General features: G+C 38.9%; 3 protein-coding genes, 2 long non-coding RNA genes and 1 other non-coding gene across 6 annotated transcripts; 2 read left to right on the forward strand and 4 right to left on the reverse strand.

Annotated features, from left to right (window-relative positions):
* The first annotated feature begins 310 nt into the window (after nt 1-310).
* Nucleotides 311-1,742, forward strand: LOC137748218 (F-box protein SKIP1-like). Its single transcript, XM_088690133.1, has 2 exons — nt 311-760; nt 1,113-1,742. The coding sequence occupies exons 1-2, from the start codon at nt 504-506 to the stop codon at nt 1,615-1,617; spliced, it is 762 nt and encodes a 253-aa protein (XP_088546259.1). The 5' UTR covers nt 311-503; the 3' UTR covers nt 1,618-1,742.
* A 4,072-nt stretch (nt 1,743-5,814) lies between these two features.
* On the reverse strand, nt 5,815-7,517 carry LOC148698891 (uncharacterized). The gene is made up of 2 exons (XR_015960225.1): nt 7,222-7,517; nt 5,815-7,130 (listed from the first exon to the last, which is right to left on the reverse strand). It is a non-coding gene; the product is annotated as an uncharacterized LOC148698891 (long non-coding RNA).
* A 3,962-nt stretch (nt 7,518-11,479) lies between these two features.
* Nucleotides 11,480-12,653, reverse strand: LOC148698892 (uncharacterized). The gene is made up of 2 exons (XR_015960226.1): nt 12,070-12,653; nt 11,480-11,939 (listed from the first exon to the last, which is right to left on the reverse strand). It is a non-coding gene; the product is annotated as an uncharacterized LOC148698892 (long non-coding RNA).
* A 2,772-nt stretch (nt 12,654-15,425) lies between these two features.
* On the reverse strand, nt 15,426-20,388 carry LOC137747294 (eukaryotic translation initiation factor). The gene is made up of 9 exons (XM_068487382.2): nt 19,754-20,388; nt 19,132-19,203; nt 18,910-19,008; nt 18,460-18,672; nt 18,105-18,202; nt 17,846-17,933; nt 17,373-17,723; nt 17,041-17,283; nt 15,426-16,945 (listed from the first exon to the last, which is right to left on the reverse strand). The coding sequence occupies exons 1-9, from the start codon at nt 19,952-19,954 to the stop codon at nt 15,869-15,871; spliced, it is 2,442 nt and encodes an 813-aa protein (XP_068343483.2). The 5' UTR covers nt 19,955-20,388; the 3' UTR covers nt 15,426-15,868.
* Nucleotides 19,308-19,409, reverse strand: LOC137749116 (small nucleolar RNA snoR103). The gene has a single exon (XR_011070185.2). It is a non-coding gene; the product is annotated as a small nucleolar RNA snoR103 (small nucleolar RNA).
* Nucleotides 20,389-21,938: 1,550 nt separating the features above from the next.
* On the forward strand, nt 21,939-24,408 carry LOC137748161 (heat shock 70 kDa protein). Its single transcript, XM_068488259.2, has one exon. The coding sequence runs from the start codon at nt 22,270-22,272 to the stop codon at nt 24,229-24,231; it is 1,962 nt and encodes a 653-aa protein (XP_068344360.2). The 5' UTR covers nt 21,939-22,269; the 3' UTR covers nt 24,232-24,408.
* The last annotated feature ends 155 nt before the right edge of the window (nt 24,409-24,563 follow it).

Genomic DNA, 24,563 nt, shown 5'->3' on the forward strand with positions numbered 1-24,563 from the left:
AGACGAAAAAACTTCATGTAACAAATGTTGAAAACCATGAAACTTGAGAATAGTAAATTGAAATTTACCCAAAATAATAATTTAATTTACCATATCGGTTAAAGAACAAAACTTTAACATTTCAAAATTTGACATCTTTGGAGATGGTCTTACATGATGAATCATCATGATGCATAACATCATCGTGTACTGACAACTATTTCGGTTTAGATAAGGAGCCCATTGGATAGGCAGATGATAGTGACACAAAGAACCGACACGTGGCAAGTTTTGGAACAACCTTGCACGTAAAATGACCGTCTACCTACATTTTCTAACTTTCCCATGAGAAGCCTCAACAGAAAGAAACCGAATTCTCTCGTTTCGCGCAACCAGTGAAAATGGACACAACCGACACCGAAGAAACTGTGACAGAGTCCGGCTCGGACTGGGCCGAGTTGACCCAGGAGTGCCTGATCAACATCCTGGGTCGGCTCACCCTGGAGCACCGATGAAGTGGGCCAATGCTGGTCTGCAAGCCGTGGCTGCAGGTGTGCAAGGATCCCCGCCTCAACTCCGCCTTCGACCTCGAGCCGGTGTTCGACACGGGGTCGCATTTCCAACTCGACCCGCCGTTCAAATCCGCGTGGTGGTGGACTCCGGAGTTCGAGCAGCGGGTCGATTCCATGCTCCGATCTGTCGTCGATTGGAGCGCCGGCTCGTTGAAACAGATTCGCACCAGGCACTGCTCCAACCAGTCTCTCTCGCACGTCGCTCAGAGGTATAACAGAATACGATTTGTTTATCTGTTTTGAATTAGGAGAATCGGGTTATGCTTAATTTTGAATGACAAAAGGTGGGTTATCGTTGATTCGATGTTTTCGTCATAAAGTTTTGATCTTGATTTTTGTATGCTGAGTTAAAGGTTTAGATTTGAGTTTTTGGTTCGTCAAAATTTGATCTTTGAGGTTTAGATTGTGATGGCACTAATACTACCTTAAACTGGTTAATAATGTTTTCGGATCTACAATTAGAAGTGTTTTTTTGCCAAATATAGCATTTTGAAGCATCATTTTTCCTTCCGTTTGAATGAGGAAGTGAGACATTGTAGTGATTGTAATGTAATGTTTTAGGTGCCCGAACCTCGAGGTTCTTTCGATAAAGAGCTGCCCCAATGTGACTGATTCGTCCATGGCTGATATGGCAGTTCGCTGCCCCATGATCCGGGAACTTGATATCAGCTATTGCCATGAAGTATCTCATGAGTCTCTGGTGTTGATTGGGAGGAACTGCCCAAATCTGAAAATCTTGAAGCGGAATATGCTGCACTGGTTAGATCCATTCGAAGACACTGGAGTTGTTCCAGATGACTACTTAAAAACTTGCCCTCGGGATGGAAATTCAGAAGCTGCTGCAATTGGCAAATCTATGCCAAATTTGGAGCACCTTGAACTTCGGTTCTCAAAGGTATCAGCTAAAGGGTTTACTTTGATATCTGCAGGATGTCCAAATCTCGAGTACTTGGATTTATTTGGGTGTATGAACTTGACTAGCCGGGATATTGAGAACACAACATCCAATCTGAAGAATTTGAAGGAGATTAAAATCTCAAAGTTCTTGATGAAGTTTATGGATTGAGTGTTTAATTTCTGGGTTTAGTTTTGAAGTATGAAGAAGAGGAAGGAAAACTTGAAGCTATCTGGAAAAGGAAAGCTTTATTAATGGAATGCGGCTGGTCTGTTTCTTTCAGAGCATAAAACCAACCTTTCCCTTTTCATTCCTTTAAGCACTAAATCCAATCTTAACCGTACATAGTAGGTCATCAATATGATGATGACACATGGCTATTACAAGGACATACGAGACCTACAAAAGTAAATGGATCCAGAACCTAAACTTGTCATATAAGACAATACAAAGACAACTAAGGAAATCTGAAAACAACTTAACTATCAACAGTTATGGCCATTGGAGGTTGTATGAGGAGCGATTTCAGACAGATGTTTTCAGAATCCAGCCTGCTAAGCTCGGAAATAAAATATGTATGACCGTGTTGTGTTGCTCTGATCAATTGTGGGAAAAGTATATTGTATCTGCTGGTGTGTGGAGCTCTTTACAAAAGGTTCTGTATCTATTTCACTTCTACTTATCGAAAACCTTGCCAATAAGTCCGATTGTATGGAGTTCATATATAAACCATGTATTAATGCTTTTCTCTTTGTATTTAGTATCATACTTTCATTTGCATATGCAAATCATGTTTCTGCTTTCGTTTAAACGTCGCCATGCTCAATGCTCATATACAGATCAGTTAGCAGACAACTACATAGATATTCTACCTAACGATTACATAAGAAGCAGGTTTGAGGAACAGGTTTAAACGCAGGCGTTTAACAGCGAAAGTTTCATCGCAAAACTTCCACATTGATCGTGTCCGAAATAACGTTTGCAAAATTACCTCAAGCGATCAATACAAAGCAAAGATGATCAATCCAACAGCAACATGCCTGAACACTGCGGAGAGGAAGTGGGGGGTTTAGCTAGTGCAGACCTTGCTGCACCCTTGCTGGGATGGGTGCGCCTAAGGTCGGAGGCACCACCGTAGGCTGGCTTTGGTCTCTGGGAGGGCCTGAAAGGCTGAAATTCATGCATTCTTTGATGGCCTTTTCTGCTTGATTTGTTCATCATATCATATGCATCTGCAGAGCTCATAACATTGATAAGATTAGCGAAAAAGAACGTAGGGATCGGTTATATTTCTCAATCTGGCGAGAGAATTTGTGAGCTCACCCTCAAGCTTAAGGTGATCATGCTGCTTCTTCCGAGGTGTGTAATCTCCGGTTTTAGGGTTGGAAGTGGTTTCACATGCAGAAGGAACAACTAGACAGAGAATACAAAAGGACCATATTAGTAATTCTCTTCTCATCTTCTCTCAAATATTAGGTTTTCTAATAACCTAATAATATTAGTAACTGATTTTTCAAAGGTGGTTGATTAGGAAGAGTGACACTTAAATAGAACTTTGTTGCTATCTGTTTAAGCGTAAAGATAATGAGAAATGCGAAGGAAAAAAAAATTAGGGTTTTCATGGCTGGTGGATAAAGTAAAGATTCTTGTTAATCGTAGTCAAGATTATTGTCAAGTGTATGTAATTAGACACCAATTGGGCGGGAGGATTTGCGATTCAATGGTGGCTGTGACCGATCAAGTTGTGTTTTTGACGTAACTAGCTCTTAATATAGCATAGCGGTACAAATCTCTCTTAATGTTGGAAGATGTTTAGTTCGAATCTACATCTTTGCTAATCAGAAAAGTTCGTGCTTCGAAAGTTTTAGAGGTTTGAGAATAAATTAGCTAGAGACCTTTTCTTAAAGGTCGAGCAAATCACGTTGACAAGGATAGAAGAGAATGTGATGCGTCTATTATGTTTTTCTTGGGGAGCCCTTGAAGACAAAGGAATTGATGGCTTGCTTCTGTTTCTATGTCAATGGGTGCTTATTCATCATGTTTCTAGCCACCACTTACAGTAAAAGTCAAGGTGATTCGATTTTTTTTCTTTCTTAAAAAGGGGGACAACTGGTGGTAAACCACGGTTATCCAACCCTTTCGGGAGCCGAGAAGACTCCTAGAGTCATTTTAGCCTTCCCCTGACCACAAGTCTGGCTTTCACATCAGCAGCGGGTTATCAAGGTAGTATCTTAAGGGGAAAAATAACTAGGTTTGGAAAATCATCTTTTGTTTCCTTTCTGCAAATCCTTTATGAATCTCAATAAATATACATGCCTCTTGCTTTTCTCATCCAAAATTTGGATCTTTTGAAATAATTTTTCATCCATTAATTCCAAACCAATATATCCGAAAATCAAATCCTCAACATAAATATACAATAATATTTCATATGTACGTACATCGTAAATGATCATCAAAATCAAGAACATGAAGTTTCTATATTGGAGCACGTGTGGCCAATTGATTTTATGTGAAACTTAATTTTATTCATAGTATTATAGCATGTTGTCTTATGTGTGAAACCGTTGGGCCACACGAGCTTTACGTCATCTTATTTGTGTTATCCAGGCATGTGCTAGGCTTAAAAATTAGTCACACATGAGGAGGTATGTTGAGAGTATCAATACCACATCGAAAAAATAAGAACCCTTACATATGCTTGTAAGTAGTTAAGCTACTACTTGCTAATTACTTTCACCATGTAACCCCAACTTCCTTCAGAAACAAGATACAAACAAAAGTTCATATAATTTATGTGGGTGTGATGATATCAATAGCATATACATACATCACAATGGAAAGAACGAACAAAAATGAATATTAACACAGCCGGTAGGACGGCGGTGCAGACATGGTGAGAAATTGAAGTTGCAGCAGCAGCAGCTGCTGACATCTTTGCGTGAGACGAATTAGAAATTCCCGGCACCATTTTTTCCGGATGGATGAAGAAACCACCCCCACCACCTCCGATTAACGTACGTCCATGCAACGGAACCTCCTCATTTGCTTGCCTTCTATGATGCTACAGCCTGCAAACAGCTTCAATGTAATGTTCATGATCGCGATCACGATCATGATCCTGGTCAGCCGAAGCTCTATGCATATGATCATCACAAGTGGCAACGAAGAGGATCACAAACAAGAAAAATTTATATCGAAACGACGTCATATTTGTCAATGATAATTTGTAAACCCTAATTCCATCCGGAGAAAATTAGGGTTTACACACCTGATCACGAGGTCAAGATAATAATTTGTATTTTAGAGACAACTTGGTTTGAGGCGTAGGTCTTGTGTCGGATTTCTCCCTCGTTGCCGCTAGTTACGTATCATGTGTTGTGCATGCAAATGGTGGTGGTGGGAAATAGGAAAAGGGAGACTAACGAAATTAATTATCCAAACAAAATAGGTATTAGGCTCCTGAAATGTTTAAACTTTCTTAATTTGTCAATATATCGTTGCGCTTATGCGCCGTGAGTATGTATTAAATATATATTTGAAGAGACAAAATCCTTATTAATTCTGCATGATTTTGGGGCAGTGGCAGAGCCAGAAATTTACATCGATGGGGTCAGGAGTATACTGTCGTAGCTGACATCGGAGCAAGCGGCGTCGCTCAGTTCACAACCCGGAGTACTCTCCGTGCTTCCTGAACTCAAGTACAAGCTCCACACGACTCGGACCCCAGAGTTCCTCAGACTCGGCCAGACCACCGAGACAATACCCACCTCCTGGAATGGCATGTACAAATCTGGAACCAACTTCAACTCCTCCAATTGTAACCGCAAACTAATCGGCGCCAGGTACTTCGCCAAAGGCTATGAGGCCACGCTGGGACCCATCGAGGAGTCCAAAGAATCCAAATCCCTGCGCGCTGACGACGGAGTGCCGGCCGATTCGACGCGGGTCTGACGATCTGGCGGTAGATTCACGGTGGTGGGTAAAGAAATAGGATTTGTGATATTAGAGGAAAGAATCAGCAAATAAACATGCACAAAGAATGAAGCCGCCAGCTTTAATGCAAAATGGAAAGAATTATATATCTAACAAACAGATGGCGTGGGAAAATGGGATACAGATTTTTTATTTCTAAAGCCTTATTTATACACAATCAGAACTTGAACTTTCAGCTAGCACATGCACTGACTGCTTGCACACACATTCATAAGCTTAACGGCTAGCACATGGAGGAAGCAAGCATGGAGTCAGCGACAAGGTTATTGGGGTCAAGAAATCCCATTGCCCCCACCTTGGCTCCGCTACTGCTTTGGGGTCGGAAATTTAATCACCTTTTCTTCGTCTTTTAAGGAATTAAAGGAGGAATTATTGGAAATGAAACATGAAATGGCCAATTGATTCTTTGCAATGCAAAGAATAATGATAAATTTGTACATTTGCCCATTTGCCCATTTGCCAAACGAACATATATAAACCCCTTTTCCTTACAAGAGAAGGCATCCGAGTTGAAATTGAGGATGATGATGATTTGGCATGTGGCACTAAGGATGATGATGATTTGCAGCTGCTTCTGGTTCTTGCTGCTGCATCCGGATTTGCTGGCCGCCAAGAACCCTGGTAGGATTATTCAGGTGGGCGGTTGCACGGTGGAGCTTGAAAGAGATTGAGAGGATACTACTAGTACTAAAAGGAGAACGACGATGAGCTGTGAGAGAGAGACTGCAGATTTCATCTCACTTATCATCTCTGCAGGCCTGGTAAAGTTAATGCAATCTACACAGACAATTAAATATATATGGGGGACATGAAAGTTCAACGGACTGCATCGACTGTAGGTCCTTTGGTGAGTCATAGAGCAAAAGACGAATAGGTTAACCACACTTTTCATCTGAGTAATTAACATACTTTATTACTAAATATGGATAATCATACATAATATATGATTAATTAAAGGAGCAGGAGGACACCAAAGTGAAGTATTTTGAAATATTGAAGCTTCCTTCTTTTATATGTTGAAGATAATACGATACGTGATACTAATTTTGTGATATATTATTAAAAGGCAGTGGTCGCTCGCGGTGATGGCTTTGAATTTGATAAGACCAAATAAACCATGTATTAATGCATTTCTCTTTGTATTTAGTATAATACTTTCATGGCATATACAAATCATGTTTCTGCTTTCGTTTAAACATCACCATGCTTATATTGTTTACACCTCGTCGACCATGGTGTTTTGCGTGGCATGACAGTAACCAAACAGCATATGCTTTGGCTAAGAACAGGGGTAGATGGGATGTCAAATAATGCAACAAGTAGATATTCTAATTTACAATTACATAAGAAGCAGGTTTGAGAAACGGGTTTAACAGCGAAAGTTTGATCGCAAAACTTCCACATCCATCGCGTCCTAAATAACTTGTGCAAAATTACCTCAAGCGATTAATACAGAGCAAAGATGATCAATCCAACAGCAACATGCCTGAACACTGCGAAGAGGAAGAAATTGGGGGGTTTAGCTAGTACAGAGCTTGCTGCACCCTTGCTGGGACGGGTGCGACTAAGGTCGGAGGCACCACCGGGGGTTGGCTTTGCTTTCAGTTTCTGGGAAATCCTTAAATGCTGAACTTCATGCATTCTTTGATGGCCTTTCGTGCTTAATTTGTTCCTTGTATCATATACATCTGCGGAGCTTATAACATTGATAAAATTAGCGAAAAAGAACGTAGGGATCAGTAATATTTCTCGATCTGTCGAGAGAATTTGTGAGCTTACCCTTAAGCTTAAGGTAATCATGCTGCTTCTTCAGAGGTGTATAATCTCCGGTTTTAGGGTTGGAAGTGGTTTCACATGCAGAATGAACAACCACAGAGAGAATAAAAAAGGACCACATTAGTAATTCTCTTCTCATCTTCTCTCAAATATTAGGTTTTCTAATAACCTAAGACTAGTAACTAATTTTTCAAAAGTGGTTGATGAAGAAGAGGGACACACTTAAATAGACTTATGTTGCTAAAGTGTAATTAGCACTAATTAAGCATAAAGATAACGAGAAAAGTGAAAGCATTAAAAAAGTTGATTAGGGTTTTCATGGCTAGTGGATAAAGTAAAGATTCTTGTTAATCGTAGTAAAACGAACCTGCCGCAGGCACATGCATATGTGTATGCGTGTGGTTTTGCAGGGCAGTACTTGGTCAATTTGATGTAGGGTAGCGCGATTCACACCTTTCTTTTGACTTTTCACCCTATTGTTAAATTTTGGTCCACTAATATCTTCAATTTATTTCATTCGATGATTAGAAATTGAGAGAAGTATGTTAGAGATAAAAATGCAGGTGTGTGGATAACACTATTGGGCAGAGGGATTTGCTGTTTGTCGGTGGCTGTGATCAATCAAGTTGTGTTTTTTACGTAACTACCACTTAGTTAGCAGCACAAACCTCAATGTTAAAAGATATTTAAGTTCGAATCTTCCTTCATGCTATGATTAGATGAAAAAGAATAAATTAGCTAGAGACCTTTGTCGACCAAATCTCTTTGAGAGGAAACAAAGAATAGAAGAGAATGTGATACCTCTATTATCTTTTCCTTGGAGAGCTTATTCATAATGTTTTTGGCTACAACTTAGTAAATAGGAAGATGTTAGGGAGACCACTTTTTAGACCATATTTATAATCATGCATAATATGGTAACGCATGATGTGGTGATTGATGGTTGAATTCCTTCTTTAGAAGGATTTATTCAATCACATAGTTTGGGCTCCTAGAACATGGTGCCCTTGGGAATTTCTATTGATTGTATTGAAACGCTCAATGAAAAGAGAATTTCTCACTTCTTTCTGTCATTCAAAACTGTGCATGAGAATTTCATCTCGCACGGCTCCAAAATGATAAAAGAAAGAAGAACTCATCTTCTTTCTTTTTTTGTTACCTTGTTCGCATATGTATAAGACCGAATCTATTCGATTTTTAAAAAAGAATTACTAATCCTATAGTCTATAAATTTTGATCTCTTTAGCATCACCTGTGATAAAAGTTAAGGTGATTCGATGAAAAGAATAAAGCAAGTAACAAAAAGAGTTACTTTAGTATATTGTGGATTAATAGTATCTTAAGGGAAAAAATAACTAGGTATATATGGAAATTCATCTCTTGTTCCATGTCTGCAAATTATATATACTAAAACTCAGTTGAGCTTTAGCACTGTTTAGCAATAGTAAAAGGGCAGAAATGCTCTTGATTTTTTCGGTCCATTACCGTTTTGCTGCCTGCTTCACACAATAAAATACCTGTATTGCTCATGATTGCCACGTGTTGATCATCCTTTGTCCTCTCAGGTTGCGTGTCTATGATCGTCGAGTTATGACATAAAGAAAGATAAAATAATTAATTAAAAAACTGACAAAAAATTATTTAAAAAATATGACTTAAATCAAGCCACATGGTTTGTGGCGCACAATACAATAAAAAATTATAAAAACATTGAATGCATGAACAAAATAATTATTAAAAAATGTGAGAAACCCACCTATCCCCATTGCTTTGCCTTTTTATTATTTTATTTTTTGATTTTGCTCGGCTTTTTGTCTTCCACGCCGAGTCTCCTGCAGTAGGTGGCATGGAACACAATAAAATATTATAAAAACATTTGAATGCAAAGTGTGGGCACAAAGAAAGATAAAATGATAATAAAAAAAACTGTCAACAAATATTTTAAAAAATGAGTTAATCTAGGTTTGTGGCACATAACACAATAAAAAAATTATAAAAAATTTTGACTGCATGGAAACCAAATATTAAAAATTGTGAGAAGCCCCGCTGTCTTCCACCTTGCCTTTGGTTATTTTATTTTTTGGTTTTGCTCTGCTTGTTGTCTTCCACATGTTGATCATCAGGGGATTTTCTGCTGAGAGGGCTTCTCCCTTTATCTTTCATTTTTATCTCTTTCTTTCCTCAATTTTTCCTTTGCTTTTTCTGCTTCTTTCTTTTGCGTTTTAGCAAACGGTGCTTCGTCTTTTTTCGTTTGTGTGTCGTTATTGTTATTATGGGTGCATGATTTGGTTCTGTTTTGTATTTTCAGGAAACGGTGTTGTTCATTTTTCCCAAGTGTTGTGTTGCCATTTTCGCGCTGGTTCTACTTCAGGTATGTCGTTCTTCTTTTCTTTTTCTTTTTTTTTTTTTCCACTTACTTTTGCTTACTTTATGTTCTTGGGTAAATTTGGTGTTTAATTTAGAGCACAGAAAATAGGAAATAATTATTAAAAATTTCTGTTTTGGATGAATTTGATGTTTAAATTATAGTAGAGAAAATAGGAAATAATAAATAAAGAACGAAAAAGAAATTAAAAAATTTATGCTTTGTTTGACCAGGGTAAATGAAAAATATAGCTCCAACCCCTATCGATAAAATACAGCCGTATATAAAGCTAGCGAAGTTAAGAGTCCGAATTTGTAGGATATGAAAACCATCGATTCCCGGAGCTGCTCAAACATAAGCAAAGTAGGTGATTTATAATAAGTGACTTTTTCTTTGTTCTTTATTGTGCTACCGAACTGAATTTTAGTATATGTATAATTTATCATTGTACATTTTTTTTTTTTTTCTGTGATAACAAACAATAAATTTTTTATTTCTTCTTAACTTTTTAAACCCATGTTTATCTGATGGGAAGACAAAAAAATATTTAAAAAATGTGATTAAAACCGGGCCACATGATTTGTGGCACAACAAACAATAAAAATTGATACCCGCCCACGTGTCAGTCATCGCCACAAGGTAGTATCTCTACTTTTGTTCTTCTTTCTTCTGTTTTCTTTTCAATTTTTCTTTGCTTCTCCCGCTTTTGGCAGTAGTTTGCTTTCTTCGTTGTCTTTGTTTGCTTCTCCTGCTCTTGCCAATCCTTTTCTTTTGTTTTTGAATGGTTCTTAACACCTGAACCAAGTGATCAATCTTATAAACGAAAAAGAGAATATGTGAGAAGAGCGTTTTTCATTCCAGGTGAACAAAGGTTTGATATCTAATTTCATACTATTCTCAAATATGATGTTTATATTTTTACATCATATTGTAAAAAATTTCCATGTGTTTACTTCAACTTTCTTAAAATTTACATATCAAACATTTTCAATACTATGAATTATAACTAGGAACCATCTTTTATTCTTTCTGTGAAAAACTATATTAATGTTGCATAATCATTCAACTTAGTGAATCTGAAGAAATTTCAGAAATCCAAGAGAATGTGATGAGGTTCCGATCAAGTTATTAAAAAAAAAATCACCTCCTACTCAGGCAAAGCCACACAGCAGCACTGGAAACAATGATTTGGTTAGTATGCTTTCAAGTTGTTTTATCTTTTCCTCTATTACCATTTAAATGTGATACTAAATACTATCTAAATATGTTATGTTCTATTCCTCTTTGTTCAGGTTGCTTTATCAATGACAACAAGGGGGCTGAAGACACATTTCACTACTCTGATCAAGAATGTTTACCATGTTTTGTTTATCTATATTAAATCATGTTTAACATGTTTAAAAACATCTACATATCTTTTTTGGCCCAAAACTCAACAATGTTTTTTGCATCCCCATGCAACAGCATCTCCTCATTTTATGTATGCAAAAGCTGGAACACAATATATTAGATGGGGTTATTAGAAGAAATTCAATTATTATATTTCTATTTTTTGTAACTGAATGTAATCCTCCTGGTCCAGAAATACATACCAGAAATACATATAACTGCTACAATATAATGGATAATTATAATTTGTATCTTTATATTATCTAAATTTAACCTTTTCCAATTAACGTTTTTCTAAATTCATTGTTGTTATCGTTGTTCCTATTTTGTAATCGAAATTTTTTCATTTTTAACATCTTATCTTAAGATCAAACCCGCAGCAACAGTCTATTCTGAATCTCAATAAATATACATGCCTTTTGCTTTTCTCATTCAATATTTATAATGTCTTTTGAAATTTTAAAATTTTTGAACATTTTTCATCCATTAATTCCGATCCAATATATCTGAAAACCAAATTATCCCTCAACATAAATATATCAACGACAGAAATGCTTGGGTACCATACAATGATTTTCCTGGTACATACGTCGTACATGATAGTCAAAATCAGGAACATGAAGTTGTGTGATATCAAGAGCATATACATAATATACATCACAATGGAAAGAATGAACAAAGAATGAAGATTAACACAGCCGGTAGGATGGCGGGGCAGACATGAAGAGAAATTGAGAATGCAGCAGCAGCAGCTGACATAGACGAAATAGAAATTCCCGGCACCGTATTTTCCTGATGGATGAAGCACCACCACCAATTAACGTACGGCCATCAAACGAAACCGCCTCATTTGTTTGCCTTCTATGATGCTGCTCGCATACAGCTCAATATAACGCTCGCGATCGCGATGCTTGCATACAGCTTCATTAATTTCTTTTCAATACAAGTGTATACATGTTTTACACAGCTAGCTAATGACAACACGATAATATCTGTAAATTCTATATATTGGTTTGATGAGACGTAAGCAAATACAGACACAAACTATATATATATATATATATATATATATATATATATGTAAATATATCCACTACCTAAAACAGTAGAAAGAAGAAGAGGCAAAGGGATAAACCCAAAGCAAGAGAAGGCATCTGGGTTGAAATTGGGGATGATGATGATTTGACACGTGGAACTTTGGGAGTCGGCCTACGTATTATCTTCATGTGAATCCCAAGCTTCCGACTAGTCAAATCGTAATTATTTGCAGCTGCTTCTGGTTCCTGCTGCTGCATCCGGATTTGCTGGCCGCCAAGAACCCTGGTAGGATTATTCAGGTGGGCAGTTGCATGGGCGGAGCTTGGAAGAGATTGAGAGGATATTAGCAGAAGGAGAACGACGACGAGCTGTGAGAGAGAGAGACTGCAGATTTCATCTCACTTATCATCTCTGCAGGCCTGCTAAAACTTAATGCGACAGTTACATTACATATATATATATATATAAATATTATATATATATATATATATGGCTGTATGGGGCACGAAATTAAGTTCACCGACTGCATCGTTCATTTGCAGGTCCTTTGGTGAGTCATAGAGCAAAGACGAATTAGTGGACCACACTTTTCACCGAGTCAACAAAGCATCTGATAACACGACTAATATATGATTAATTAAAGGACACCAAATTTGAAATATTTTGAAATGTTGAAGCTTTCTTCTTTTATTGAATGGTACAAGATGACAGCACATTTGTGTGTGAATAATTTTATTTTATTTTTTATTTTTAATTAAGAAGTGTGATTAGTTTTTTAATTTTTAAAAGGAGTATGAGAAAATGATGATAAAATCTTTTAATAATAGCATCTTTTTCTTAATATTACATAATGACTATTTTGCCTTCTTTATGCAAATATTGTGTATCAAAAATGAGGATAAAATAAGAAAAATAAGGATATGACTATTATTTTGTCAAAATGTATAAAATTACTATTTTATCCTCCTCATATCAATATTATGTATTCAAAAATGGAAACAAAATTAGAAAGAAAAAAGAACAAAAAGTTGACAAGCCATCTTCCTTTCTCTTAATAGAATAGATAATAGATGATCCTAATTTCAGGGTATAATTATTATAAGACGGTGGTGTCTTGCGGTGATGGTTTGAAATTGACAAGAACAAGTAAAAGAATATAGGCCACAAAGAAACCAGTGATAGTTAAGGACTACACGCATCACGGACCATTTCCATCCCTTATCCAATGCTAGTTTTATATTGTTAGTTACTTATACTTAAGGACTACACGCAGCACGGACCATTTCCATCCCTTATCCAATGCTAGTTTTAATTTTTTATCTGTTGTTCTTTTTTAATTCATCTAATCCGATAGCTAAAAACTAAAAAAATATGAAAGAAGTAAAAAATGGTGTGTGGATATCACACCCCATACCCAACCGTATTATCAAAATCAAAACTCTCACACCACCACCAACCCATCGAGAGATTTTTCAGTGTGACTGTCACACGAAGTGATACACCACGTGTCGTTATATAAATGATGAGATATGTGTGTTAAAAAGTTAATAACTTAAAAAATAAAATATAAAATTTCCTACTACTTATATAAAAACACGTGGTATACCATCTGTATTTTCGTCACAACTAAAAATTCTCCAACCCATCAAGGCTATCAACTAAAAAGATGACCGCACGAAGTAGGAAGTCTCGAATTCTACTTACATGGACTCACATAAAAATTACATCATATGGTACTTTAAGGCAATTTGTATTTGATTATATCCGAACCTTATTGGTTATTATCCTATTTGAGAGCCGGGCTAGTAAGACAGCCTTACCGACGTAAAACGATATTAGACGGAAGAAGAAATTCGGACACGGCTATACAAAAGGTCAGCCATAATCATATATCAAACTCACAATATTTTTAAATCGAATATTGCCGACTTACAGATGCAAAGAAACACTACCAATTATTATGTCAGCGACGTTATTCTCAACTTTGACAAAATCAAATAAGATATTTTAGCACAACAGTAATTTAAGCATGTCAAGTAGGTCGTGGCAAGAAAGAATGAGCACCTCGCTCTTATCCTCTTCCTTGAATTTCTAAGCTCCAAAAGAAGAAAGGGTAATTGGGCTCAGTAGTCTTTTACAAACCCACCAATTAAAAATAGTCCTACTCGCAAAATGCAATCTTTTTTAGCCTTCTTTGACAAAAATACGCTATTATCGTCTCAATTTTGATAAATAATTGACACAATATTGAGCGTACTTGGGTCAAAAAAGGCTGGTACTGATTGCAGTTTGAGAGCAGAGCTAATTTGGTTGGTGTATCTGTAAACCGAATTTCCCAAAGAAAAAGGATTCTTAAAACATAATATGCAGAAATGAGTTAATTCATTAGGATAGACTATCAAGATGTTTGCGTTTGAGCCTCTGCTGGGACATATGTTGGCCGACAAGTATTGCCAATTCGCCTATGACTCGATCCATGTACAAGACATATAGCCCGTTTCTGCTTTCCAAAACTTATAATCCTTTACGTAAAGGCTTGAAGAACCGACGCCACCCACTCTTCAAACAGCACTGCAAATAACACACCATCGTTCGATTATTTCCCAGTTCAAGATATCAGCATTTGCTGCATTGTACTTGCAGAGGAAAAACGTTAGCATTTCGAAGGCTTGTGAAATGAGTAGCAATTGCTACACGTACGGGTTTTGAAACCTTCGTCCTTCGACCATTTTGATGAGTAATCGGATACCAAAAACTAAGTAAGCTGGATCCTCACATCCACATTTCAAGAAATCATATCAAAATCTCGCTTCATTGGAAACCAATGAAGAATGTAAAAAGTGACTACTCTGAAACGTAAGATGCTTACTACGGTGGATAAATTTGGGGAAGTGCTTTTGAAATTGTTAAATGCTCTTTTCGTGAAAATATTTTAGAACTCATCCTTAGTAAAAATGCAAGTAAATCTTCAGAAGTCCTTTAAATTTTTTCTTGCAAGAAACATACACGTGCTTTTGAAACTCAAAAACATTCTCCAAAAGCGTTTCAGTTATTTTAAAGCTCTTCCATACGAGTCATTCAGCTATTCTTGCTTTCAAATTTTTATTTCATGAATTCCCCAGTTTCTCCATTATTCATTTATCGTGGTTGTCTCGGTTTGAATAATCGCGTTCTGGTTAAGTACAGGTTGCCACTGGCTTGAGATCCGTTTATGGGTTGCCACTGGTTTGAGATCCGTTGTTCCTCTCCGGGACTGGGAGGAAGGGATGAAGAACACCAATCCGCCATCCCCAGGACTCCGAGCAGCGGATGAAGAAAACCAATCGGCAATCCCCGGGACTCGGAGCAGAGGAGCAGTACAAAAATGTAAATTCCATTTTGTGAGAAGTGAAACACGTGAAAATTTGCACTCAAATTCAAGGAATAAGCTCAAAACCATATCGATTTCCTTTCACAGTGGGAGTACAAAGACAAGGCATTTTATGAGCTAGCCAGGTTGACATTGAACTAAAATTAATCAGTCAAGAAGATAAATAAAATGACAAAAACAACTCATCGAGTACAAAAACAACGGGATCCTTCGAGGGGCCACTCTCGAGCAAATTTAGCACGCGATTAGCCATCCCACGTCTCGAGAGCAGAGTCCTTCGCGTTATGATTTCCTTCCTCCTTAAACCCACACTAACTATGACCTCGGAAAATATACAACTCAAATAAATAGTACCTGTCTTGTCCTTTGGCATCCCTACCTTATCACATCATGTAGTGTGTAATACAAATCACTCACCCGAAAAAGAGGGCGAACGTAGTCCCACATGGTTACAGAAACTCGAGCGTGCTCGTGCGTGCAAAGATGTCCTAGGCCGCTTTGTAGAATAGGCTCCGGCAAGCGTCAACATCAGATGCTTGTGAATCCAACAGGCCTTGTCCTGACGGACTAGAGCTAACGATCTTCAGTGCAGCATCCAATATAGCTTTCTGGAAGTAGCCGTCGTCCACCACCTTCAGGACCTCCTTCACCACCTTGAAATCCAAACCTCCAACCAAGACTAATTTCCCTATAATTTGACCAAAGTTACTTGGTGCTTTTGGCAGGTCAATGCCAACATCGTTCAGAATAGATGCATAGAGTAAACATCCACTCCTTACGTCACTAGTCGTAAGCACCTTCTTAGAAAACAAATACTCAAGAAGCTTCACAAGTGGTTCAACGCATGGTCGACTCTTCTCTAGTGCAAGGGCGATACCTTCCTTGACAACCTCGGCATGGTAAGCTGGAGATTGTAGCTCCTCCACGCACAGTAATGCTTCATCTAAGAGTCCGATATTGAAATATTCCTCAAAAAGGGAGATTGTTTTTCTCCGAAGTTCATCTAGTTTCAACTTTGGAGCCGCAGTTGGAGCTGGAGCTTGTGGCTTTCCAACAACTGGTGCCACGTAAGGAGCAGCAACAGGTCTAGCAGGCACTGGCACTTGAGCTACAGGCTCTGCACCGTAAGCATAGTTGGATGGATGAGCAGGAGGGGCACCACTACCCTGCAACAAGGCACTAGGCCTGCCACTGCCAAGGACACCACTACCCTGAGGTAACAGCCTTGTGTTCACTGATGTTGATTTTCCAACCAACAGCACCTGGCCATGCCCACCACCCGGCTGCACACCAAACCCATCACCCCTTGGCATTGACCGTGTCCTCTGAACCTCCCAATTGTCATTATCCATTCCAGGCATCCCAGGCATCTTCCTTGTTCCTGGCATTCCGGGCATCATACCCCCTGAACCAGGTCGGTTGTTGGGATATCCTCCAGGGCTGGTACTCCCTTGAGCACCAGAAACGTTGTTACGACCACTTCGGATGCTTGCAGTAGCACCCGGACGCAATCCAAGATTTTTTTCTGCCTCCGTATGTATTTCAGTGATGGTTTTGGCTTTTATCTGTAATCAAATTTCAAAATAAAATGACAATTAGTTTTAAAAAAAAAATATTAGCAATTTAATATACAAGTCAAGCACATATTACAACAGCCTACCTCTTCACGCCTGGGAACCCAGTTCTTGGAACGCAAATCAATTACATCACGAACCATGAACCTCAACCTTGGAGCCAATTGAGGGTTTGTTGTCAGTTCCTTCATTCGGTTGAAGTACATGTCGTTTATACTGCGTGATTTTGGCTTCTCATCAAGCTGCTTTCCAATAGTGCTAAAAAAATGACATATTGCTTCCACGTTTTCCTCAGCAGGACAAACTTTGTTATCAGATCCTAAGAGCTCCTGTTTCACGTAAAAAACAACCATGAACAACATATTGAAGAGTAATTGCTGAGCAAGTAAAGGGGTGAAGGAGGAAATCCACGACGTACCTTAACAATGTGATGTACAATCCTTTCAGGTACCATCTTCTGCTTCAGAAGCTCTCCAATTAAACGAATGTTTCCCAGCGTACGAATCTTTGCCAATCTTTCTTTATCCCTACGCTCCATCTCTTGTTCAGGGGCAGTCAACTGTCTCACTTCTTCCCTCAATTTGTCAGCGCCATCAAAAGCCTCCTGGCAGTTATTCAAGAGGACCCGCTTGAAAGTGATTTCTTTACCATCTGGTTCATCTGAGGGGAACCGGGGAAGCTTTTCACTAAGATCAAAACAGAGACGAGCATACATGGGGCAAAATGTAGGTTCTAGCACGGCCTTATCAAATATCAGTGAAATAACACCCTGGAATGTAAGGAAAAATGTGAGTACAGTTGCCAGAAGTAATAAAACAAAACCGAAAAGAACGTTATAAATAAGGATTAAGGGTATATCAATACAAAAAACAAATAAAATAAAAAAAAAACCTTTAAGATATCAGCCGACGTAATGCCAGAGTCTATAAGTTGTCCTTTGAGGAGATCAAACTTCTCCGGAGTCAGCTTGTTTAGAATCCTGCATAGAAAACATAAAGCGAAAGCCATTAAGCACAATGTTCTCACAGAAAACTATATGGTAGACCAAAAGACTACCAAACAATGACAGCTTGGGACAGAAAGGTAATCCCATGATTATACGTGTTGGGATATAGTGAGCAAATAATCAAGACGTAATAGAATATATTACCCCTTCACAGTCTTCAACACGCGATCCTTATCAGATAGAGTACCCCTTCTAGCTGACCATGGCACCTCAGCTTTGATTAAAGTGGGAGCAGGCCCTCCCTGAAATGACAAGAAACCAATGATATCAGAAAAGAATCTGAGTCGATATTGTCCTCATGTACAAGCACAGAAGTTAAAAAGAACAGTAAAATACACCAGAACCAAACAACGGTGCACATAACTGCATGAGAATAAACTCTAACCTATTCCCTCAGGCAAAACTCAATACAAAAGATAATCGGGAGACAAAAACAAACCAAAACTACAGAGAGGAAAAACTATATAGGTCAAATTACACTGTTCTGAAAATATATTACCCCTTGGTTCTGTGTCCTTGAAAATTGAGACTGATTTGCTTCTTGCTGTCTGTAATCAAACCGATTACCAGACTCTTTATTCTCCCGAAGAGTATCCCAAGACCGTTCCTCTCCAGCGGTAGAAACTGGTACAGAACGGCCACGCCAATCCCGGCTGTCCGGCTCAGAATAACGATTTTGAGCTGGAGCTGGAGTTGGAGATTGAGCTGGCAGCTGAAGAGGTAAATAAAAAAACATAAGTCTTTTATAAAGCACACTTAATATCATAAATATGGAGATCAATAACTTCAAGGTTACATAACTAATCACACCAATAAAAAGAATATGAGCATTATAGAGTCGAATACAACCAAAAGATATTTGAAAATGATGATATCGAATAGACAGCTCCATCAACTTCAACACTTAAACATTGAAAATACATGTAATATTAGACGGACGAAAACTCACATTGGTTTCTGCACGACCCCAGCTCTGATCTTCACCGCCAAATAATTCAGCGTCAACTTCTTGTTTCACTTTTAGAATTTCATCAGGGACCTCAACAGCCTACAAAGAAGCGGTATAATATTATGCAGATCAGTAAAGTTTTTATGAGAATGTCTTATCATTTTTGTTCACAACTAATAATACTGTTCTGTTTAACATGAAATGTATTCCAAGATTGAATACCTCTCTAAGCTGTAAGATCTGGTCTCTGGTGTACTTCACTCGCTCACGACCCTCAAACCGTGCGTCTCCAGCCTGTCAAGAAAAAAGAGTTCAGAAAGTCTGGCCGCATTACAGTGCAAACACAAGCTTCAAAATGCAAAGTAGCCAACTCCCAATTATGCAGCATTGGATGAATCAGATGTTTGGTCCTTTATGGACAGCCTACAACTCAATGCCTGCCCACCTAAAGCCTACATATAGCTGTTTGTCCATATTTACAGCAGTCACACAAACTAAGCGCCCGCCAAGAATTAGGACATTGGCTTCTTAAAATTACTTGCAACAAAACCTGCTACGATATAAACAAAGATTTTCATCTACTCAAACGAGTCTCAAGGGTCGGTAGGGGGAGTTAAAATCATTAAAGGGTTGCTCAAATTACATTCAAAATCGATACAATATAGTCTAAACAACGCATTAAAACACCAATTATCTCAGAGAACCCATCTTTGTTTGGACACAATTCAATCCAAAGACGCAAACTTTACAGGCTTGTTATTACTAAATCAACAAATTCAAATCAAATCATACATCCAGATGCAAACCCAGATCCAGACAAAGTGGAGAGATTTGATAAGTAAACCTTGATAGAGAAATTGGGGTGAGCGCCGCCATGGGGACGGAGTAGAGGGACATCAGAAGAAAAGGAACCGAAAGCCAAAGAAGACGACGATGAAGACGACGGGCCGGAAGCGGCGGATGAGGAGTCGAAGCGAGGACCAAGGAGTCTACCGCGACCGCCACCAGGTCTCAAGTTCAACACCGGTTGATCACCCTGCTGCATACCTCGATCTTAATCTCCTGAAGAATCTCAGCCTTCCGATCAAATAACAACAACAACAACAACGAAAGACTCAGCGAAAACAGACGCTGAATCCTGTTGAATTGGATTTAAATCCCTGAACGAAAAAACGGATCCAAATATTCGGATTCGGATTTCCTGGTCTGGTTTGGTTTTCTCTCTTCGGAGGGTAAGAGAGAGAAACTCAGAACAGAGAGAGAGAGAGAGAGAGAGATAAAAGTGTCCGCGGGGGCGGTGGACAGGCTAAAAACCCTTCCTTTCGTTGGTGAAGTGAGAGAGTGTGAGCGTCGGAGTTGGATTTGCCATTTTTTCTTTTTTCTTTTTTGCGACCTCAGATTTTTTGTTCGAGTTTTTTTTTGGTTTGGTAATGTCGGGCGAGCGTGATTACGTTGTTGTCCACTTGTCGTGTCGTCGCTAGGATGTAGAGTTGCCTACACTTTTCTTGAAATGACGGATGTGTCCTTTTGCCTAACTGCTTGCGTCGAATACTTTCTCGTGTACTTTTTCGGCTTTTGGGTGCTTTGCTTCTTTTTGTATAACCACAAAATTACTAATCATGATTTATATAAAGGAAAACTGATGAAAAATTTTTGAAAATTTTGAGTTTTAATGATAAAGATAAAATAAAGAGTAAAGGAAATAGTACTAGGATAAACTTTTTAGTGTAAAAATATAATTTTTCTTTAAAGTGAATATTATCGTGGGCTTTTCGTTAAAACTCCATTTATATAAAGGTCAGATCAAATTTATTTAACATACCTAAAACTGAAGGATATCCGACCAGATCATTCGTGAATCGCAAGTGATTCTTATTTTGTGTAAAAATTGCGCTAGCTGAAGTGCCCAACTGAATATATTTTTTTTCACCAAATTACACATCATTTCATATAGTAGTTTAGAAGTGTTTTAAATTTGACTGAAAACGCTTTCGGTTAAATTGTTTTTGAATTTCAAAAACACTTGAAGTATTTTTTTTTCTTTTCAAGTGTCACTTGCATTAGGGATTGATTTTAAAAACACTTTCATAAAAAATGTTTCAATAATTTTAAAACCACTGAAAAACGAGCCCTATAACGTTTACTGCGATCGATTTATAAAATAAAATTTAAGAACAAAAAAATATAATTAAACTCTTATTATTTTCTAACCTAATTCATCATCAATTGCATCTTTCTAATTGGAGTATTGATTTTATATTTATGCTTAAGCATAGAACTTTGAGAATTTTTAAAAAATAAATCAGAAAATCCAAGAAATTGAGTAAATAAATTCACCCCCAGTACACCTTCTATCTAACAATAGGTTTTCTCCTAATTTTCAGGTCACTTGGAAAGTGATTTTAAATTATTGGAATCACTTTTAAATATAAAAAAAAAATTGGGATTTCAAAAGCACTTGAAGTGTTTTTTGTAAGAAACATATAAATGGTGATTTTTGTAAAAATCACTTCAAGTATTTTTCGAGAATTAACTTGAATTTCTACTAAGAATTAGTTTTAAAATATTTTCTAAAAGCACTTTTATTTTTTAAAAGTATTTTCTAAACAAGTCATTTACTAATTTATTTTCAAAATATTTTGGGCTAATGATAAAGATTAGCCCATACTCACAAGGTCGGACCGGCACAAAATAACAAAACACAAAAAACACAATCGACACATATCTGGCCCAAGCAATACGCACAAAAAATCACCAACGCGACGTACACAGACACGACAGCCAACCTGCCACCGCATCACCAGTTTGCCCCACTGTTACGACCAAAACATCCTCAAATTCCCAAAATGCCACCCACTCACCCGCCAATTTAACCCAACAAAAACGATGGAGAGATTTTTTTAGTATGATTGGCATATGTTATAGTAGATCACGTGTTATTATATAAATGATAGAATATATGTGTTAAAAAGTTAATAATTTAAAAATAAAATTTACTACTATTTACATAAAAACACGTAATGTATCATTCATATTCTCGTCACAATTAAAAGGAGATTCTACACAATTCAAGCCCACCTTCCCGAACCAAACCTTCCCTCCTAAAATTCCAGAACACTCCCGAACCACCTGTAAGCTTTCCACCGCCTTTCCCTTACATTCTTCTCCATTTCTCTCGAATAATCTTTCAGTTCACTATAAATTGACGAACCTCTGCTTCATTTCCTAATCCAATCTCAGATTTGATCAGAAAAAATCTTAGAAAACGTTCAAATTCTCAGAAATCTTTTACTTTTGTCCAAATTTTGTGTGTAAATTTGGAGCTCTGTTTTATAAGCGGCCTTTGTTTAAGCAGTTTCAATGGCGGCCAAGACGGAAGGAAAGGCCATCGGCATCGACCTCGGCACAACTTACAGCTGCGTTGGGGTTTGGCAGAACGACCGTGTCGAGATCATCGCCAATGATCAAGGCAACCGGACAACCCCGTCCTATGTGGCGTTCACCGACACCGAGCGGCTTATCGGTGACGCTGCGAAGAACCAAGTGGCGATGAACCCGCATAACACCGTATTTGACGCGAAACGGCTCATCGGGAGGAAGTTCTCGGACCCGTCGGTGCAGAGCGACATGAAGCTCTGGCCTTTTAAGGTTATTCCGGGCCCTGGAGACAAGCCCTTGATCGTCGTGAACTATAAGGGAGAGGAGAAGAAGTTCTCGGCGGAGGAGATTTCGTCGATGGTGCTGACGAAGATGAGGGAGATCGCGGAGGCGTATCTGGGTCAGACGGTGAAGAACGCTGTCGTGACTGTCCCTGCCTACTTCAACGACTCTCAGCGGCAGGCCACCAAGGACGCTGGTGTGATTTCCGGGCTCAACGTCATGCGGATCATCAACGAGCCGACAGCCGCCGCCATCGCCTACGGGCTTGATAAGAAGGCGTCGAGAAAGGGGGAGCAGAACGTCCTGATTTTCGACCTTGGCGGAGGGACTTTCGATGTCTCGCTTCTGACGATCGAGGAGGGGATTTTCGAGGTGAAAGCCACCGCTGGAGACACCCATCTGGGTGGAGAGGACTTCGACAATAGGATGGTGAATCACTTCGTGTCGGAGTTCCGGCGGAAGCATAAGAAGGATATTAGCGGAAACGCCAGGGCGTTGCGGCGGCTGAGGACGGCGTGCGAGCGGGCGAAGAGGACTCTGTCTTCCACCTCCCAGACGACAATCGAAATTGATTCTCTGTACGAAGGGATCGACTTCTACGCGACGATTACCCGGGCGAGGTTCGAGGAACTGAACATGGATTTGTTCAGGAAGTGTATGGAGCCGGTAGAGAAATGTTTGAGGGACGCGAAGATCGATAAGTCGCTGGTTCATGAAGTTGTTCTCGTCGGCGGGTCGACGAGGATCCCGAAAGTCCAGCAGCTTTTGCAGGATTTTTTTAACGGGAAGGAGCTTTGTAAGAGTATAAACCCCGATGAGGCTGTCGCTTACGGCGCGGCGGTACAAGCTGCGATTTTAACCGGCGAAGGGGATGCGAAAGTGCAGGACTTGCTGCTGCTCGATGTCACACCGCTCAGTCTCGGGCTGGAGACTGCCGGTGGTGTTATGACGGTGCTGATTCCGAGGAACACGACTATTCCGACGAAGAAAGAGCAGATCTTCTCGACTTATTCGGATAATCAGCCGGGAGTTTTGATTCAGGTTTATGAAGGAGAGCGGGCGAGGACGAAGGATAATAATTTGTTGGGGAAATTCGAGCTCACCGGAATCCCTCCTGCTCCCAGAGGCGTGCCTCAGATCAATGTGTGTTTCGACATTGATGCGAACGGGATCTTGAACGTGTCGGCCGAGGATAAGACGGCGGGGGTGAAGAATAAGATCACGATTACGAATGACAAGGGGCGGCTGAGCAAGGAGGAGATAGAGAAGATGGTACAGGATGCGGAGAAGTACAGGGCGGAGGACGAGGAGGTGAAGAAGAAAGTGGAAGCAAAGAATGCGTTGGAGAATTATGCGTACAATATGAGGAACACCGTGAGGGATGATAAATTTGCCGGGAAATTGGACCCGGCGGACAAGCAGAAGATCGAGAAGGCGGTGGACGATGCGATAAATTGGCTGGAGGGGAACCAGTTGGCGGAAGTTGATGAGTTGGAGGACAAGTTGAAGGAGCTGGAGGGGCTGTGCAATCCTATTATTGCAAAGATGTACCAGGGTGCCGGCGGCGCTGGAGGTGGCATGCCGATGGGTGATGACATGCCTGGTGGCGCTTCCACTGGCTCCGCCAATGGACCCGGTCCCAAGATTGAGGAGGTTGATTGAGTTGTTTGAGGATGGAGTAGGGTTGAGGTGCTCTGTTTTTGTTTGTGTGTTTAATGTTCTGTTTTTCGGAGTCCATCTTGTAAACATGTTTTTAGTTTTAGTTGTTTTAGACTAAAACCTCTGTGTAGTAGTATGTTTATGTAAATTCAATAAGATGTCAGCAATTTACTTTTGTTAGACGTGTGCTGCAATAATTTTTTTTTTTTTTTTTTTTGAAATATGATATTCACATACCTTATTTTACTTTTTACGTATATATATATATATATATATATATATATATATATATATATATATATTTTTTTTTTTTAATTTTTAATCGTCGGATCGGA

The sequence above is a fragment of the Pyrus communis genome, chromosome 2 (genome assembly GCF_041283825.1).
Source record: "Pyrus communis isolate YQ-2024b chromosome 2, ASM4128382v1, whole genome shotgun sequence".
Taxonomy (NCBI): Eukaryota; Viridiplantae; Streptophyta; class Magnoliopsida; order Rosales; family Rosaceae; genus Pyrus; species Pyrus communis.

Bases quoted from the DNA above. Each gene is read 5' to 3' on its own strand.
- LOC137747294 (XM_068487382.2), bottom strand. From the start codon at position 19,954: ATGCAGCAGGGTGATCAACCGGTGTTGAACTTGAGACCTGGTGGCGGT. The intron at 18,673-18,909 runs GTGAGTTTTCGT...TTACCTCTTCAG, and splicing joins GGGGTCGTGCAGAAACCAAT to CTGCCAGCTCAATCTCCAAC. The intron at 17,284-17,372 runs GTACGTCGTGGA...TACGTGAAACAG, and splicing joins TTGTACATCACATTGTTAAG to GAGCTCTTAGGATCTGATAA.
- LOC137748218 (XM_088690133.1), top strand. From the start codon at position 504: ATGCTGGTCTGCAAGCCGTGGCTGCAGGTGTGCAAGGATCCCCGCCTC. The intron at 761-1,112 runs GTATAACAGAAT...GTAATGTTTTAG, and splicing joins CTCTCGCACGTCGCTCAGAG to GTGCCCGAACCTCGAGGTTC.
- LOC137748161 (XM_068488259.2), top strand. From the start codon at position 22,270: ATGGCGGCCAAGACGGAAGGAAAGGCCATCGGCATCGACCTCGGCACA.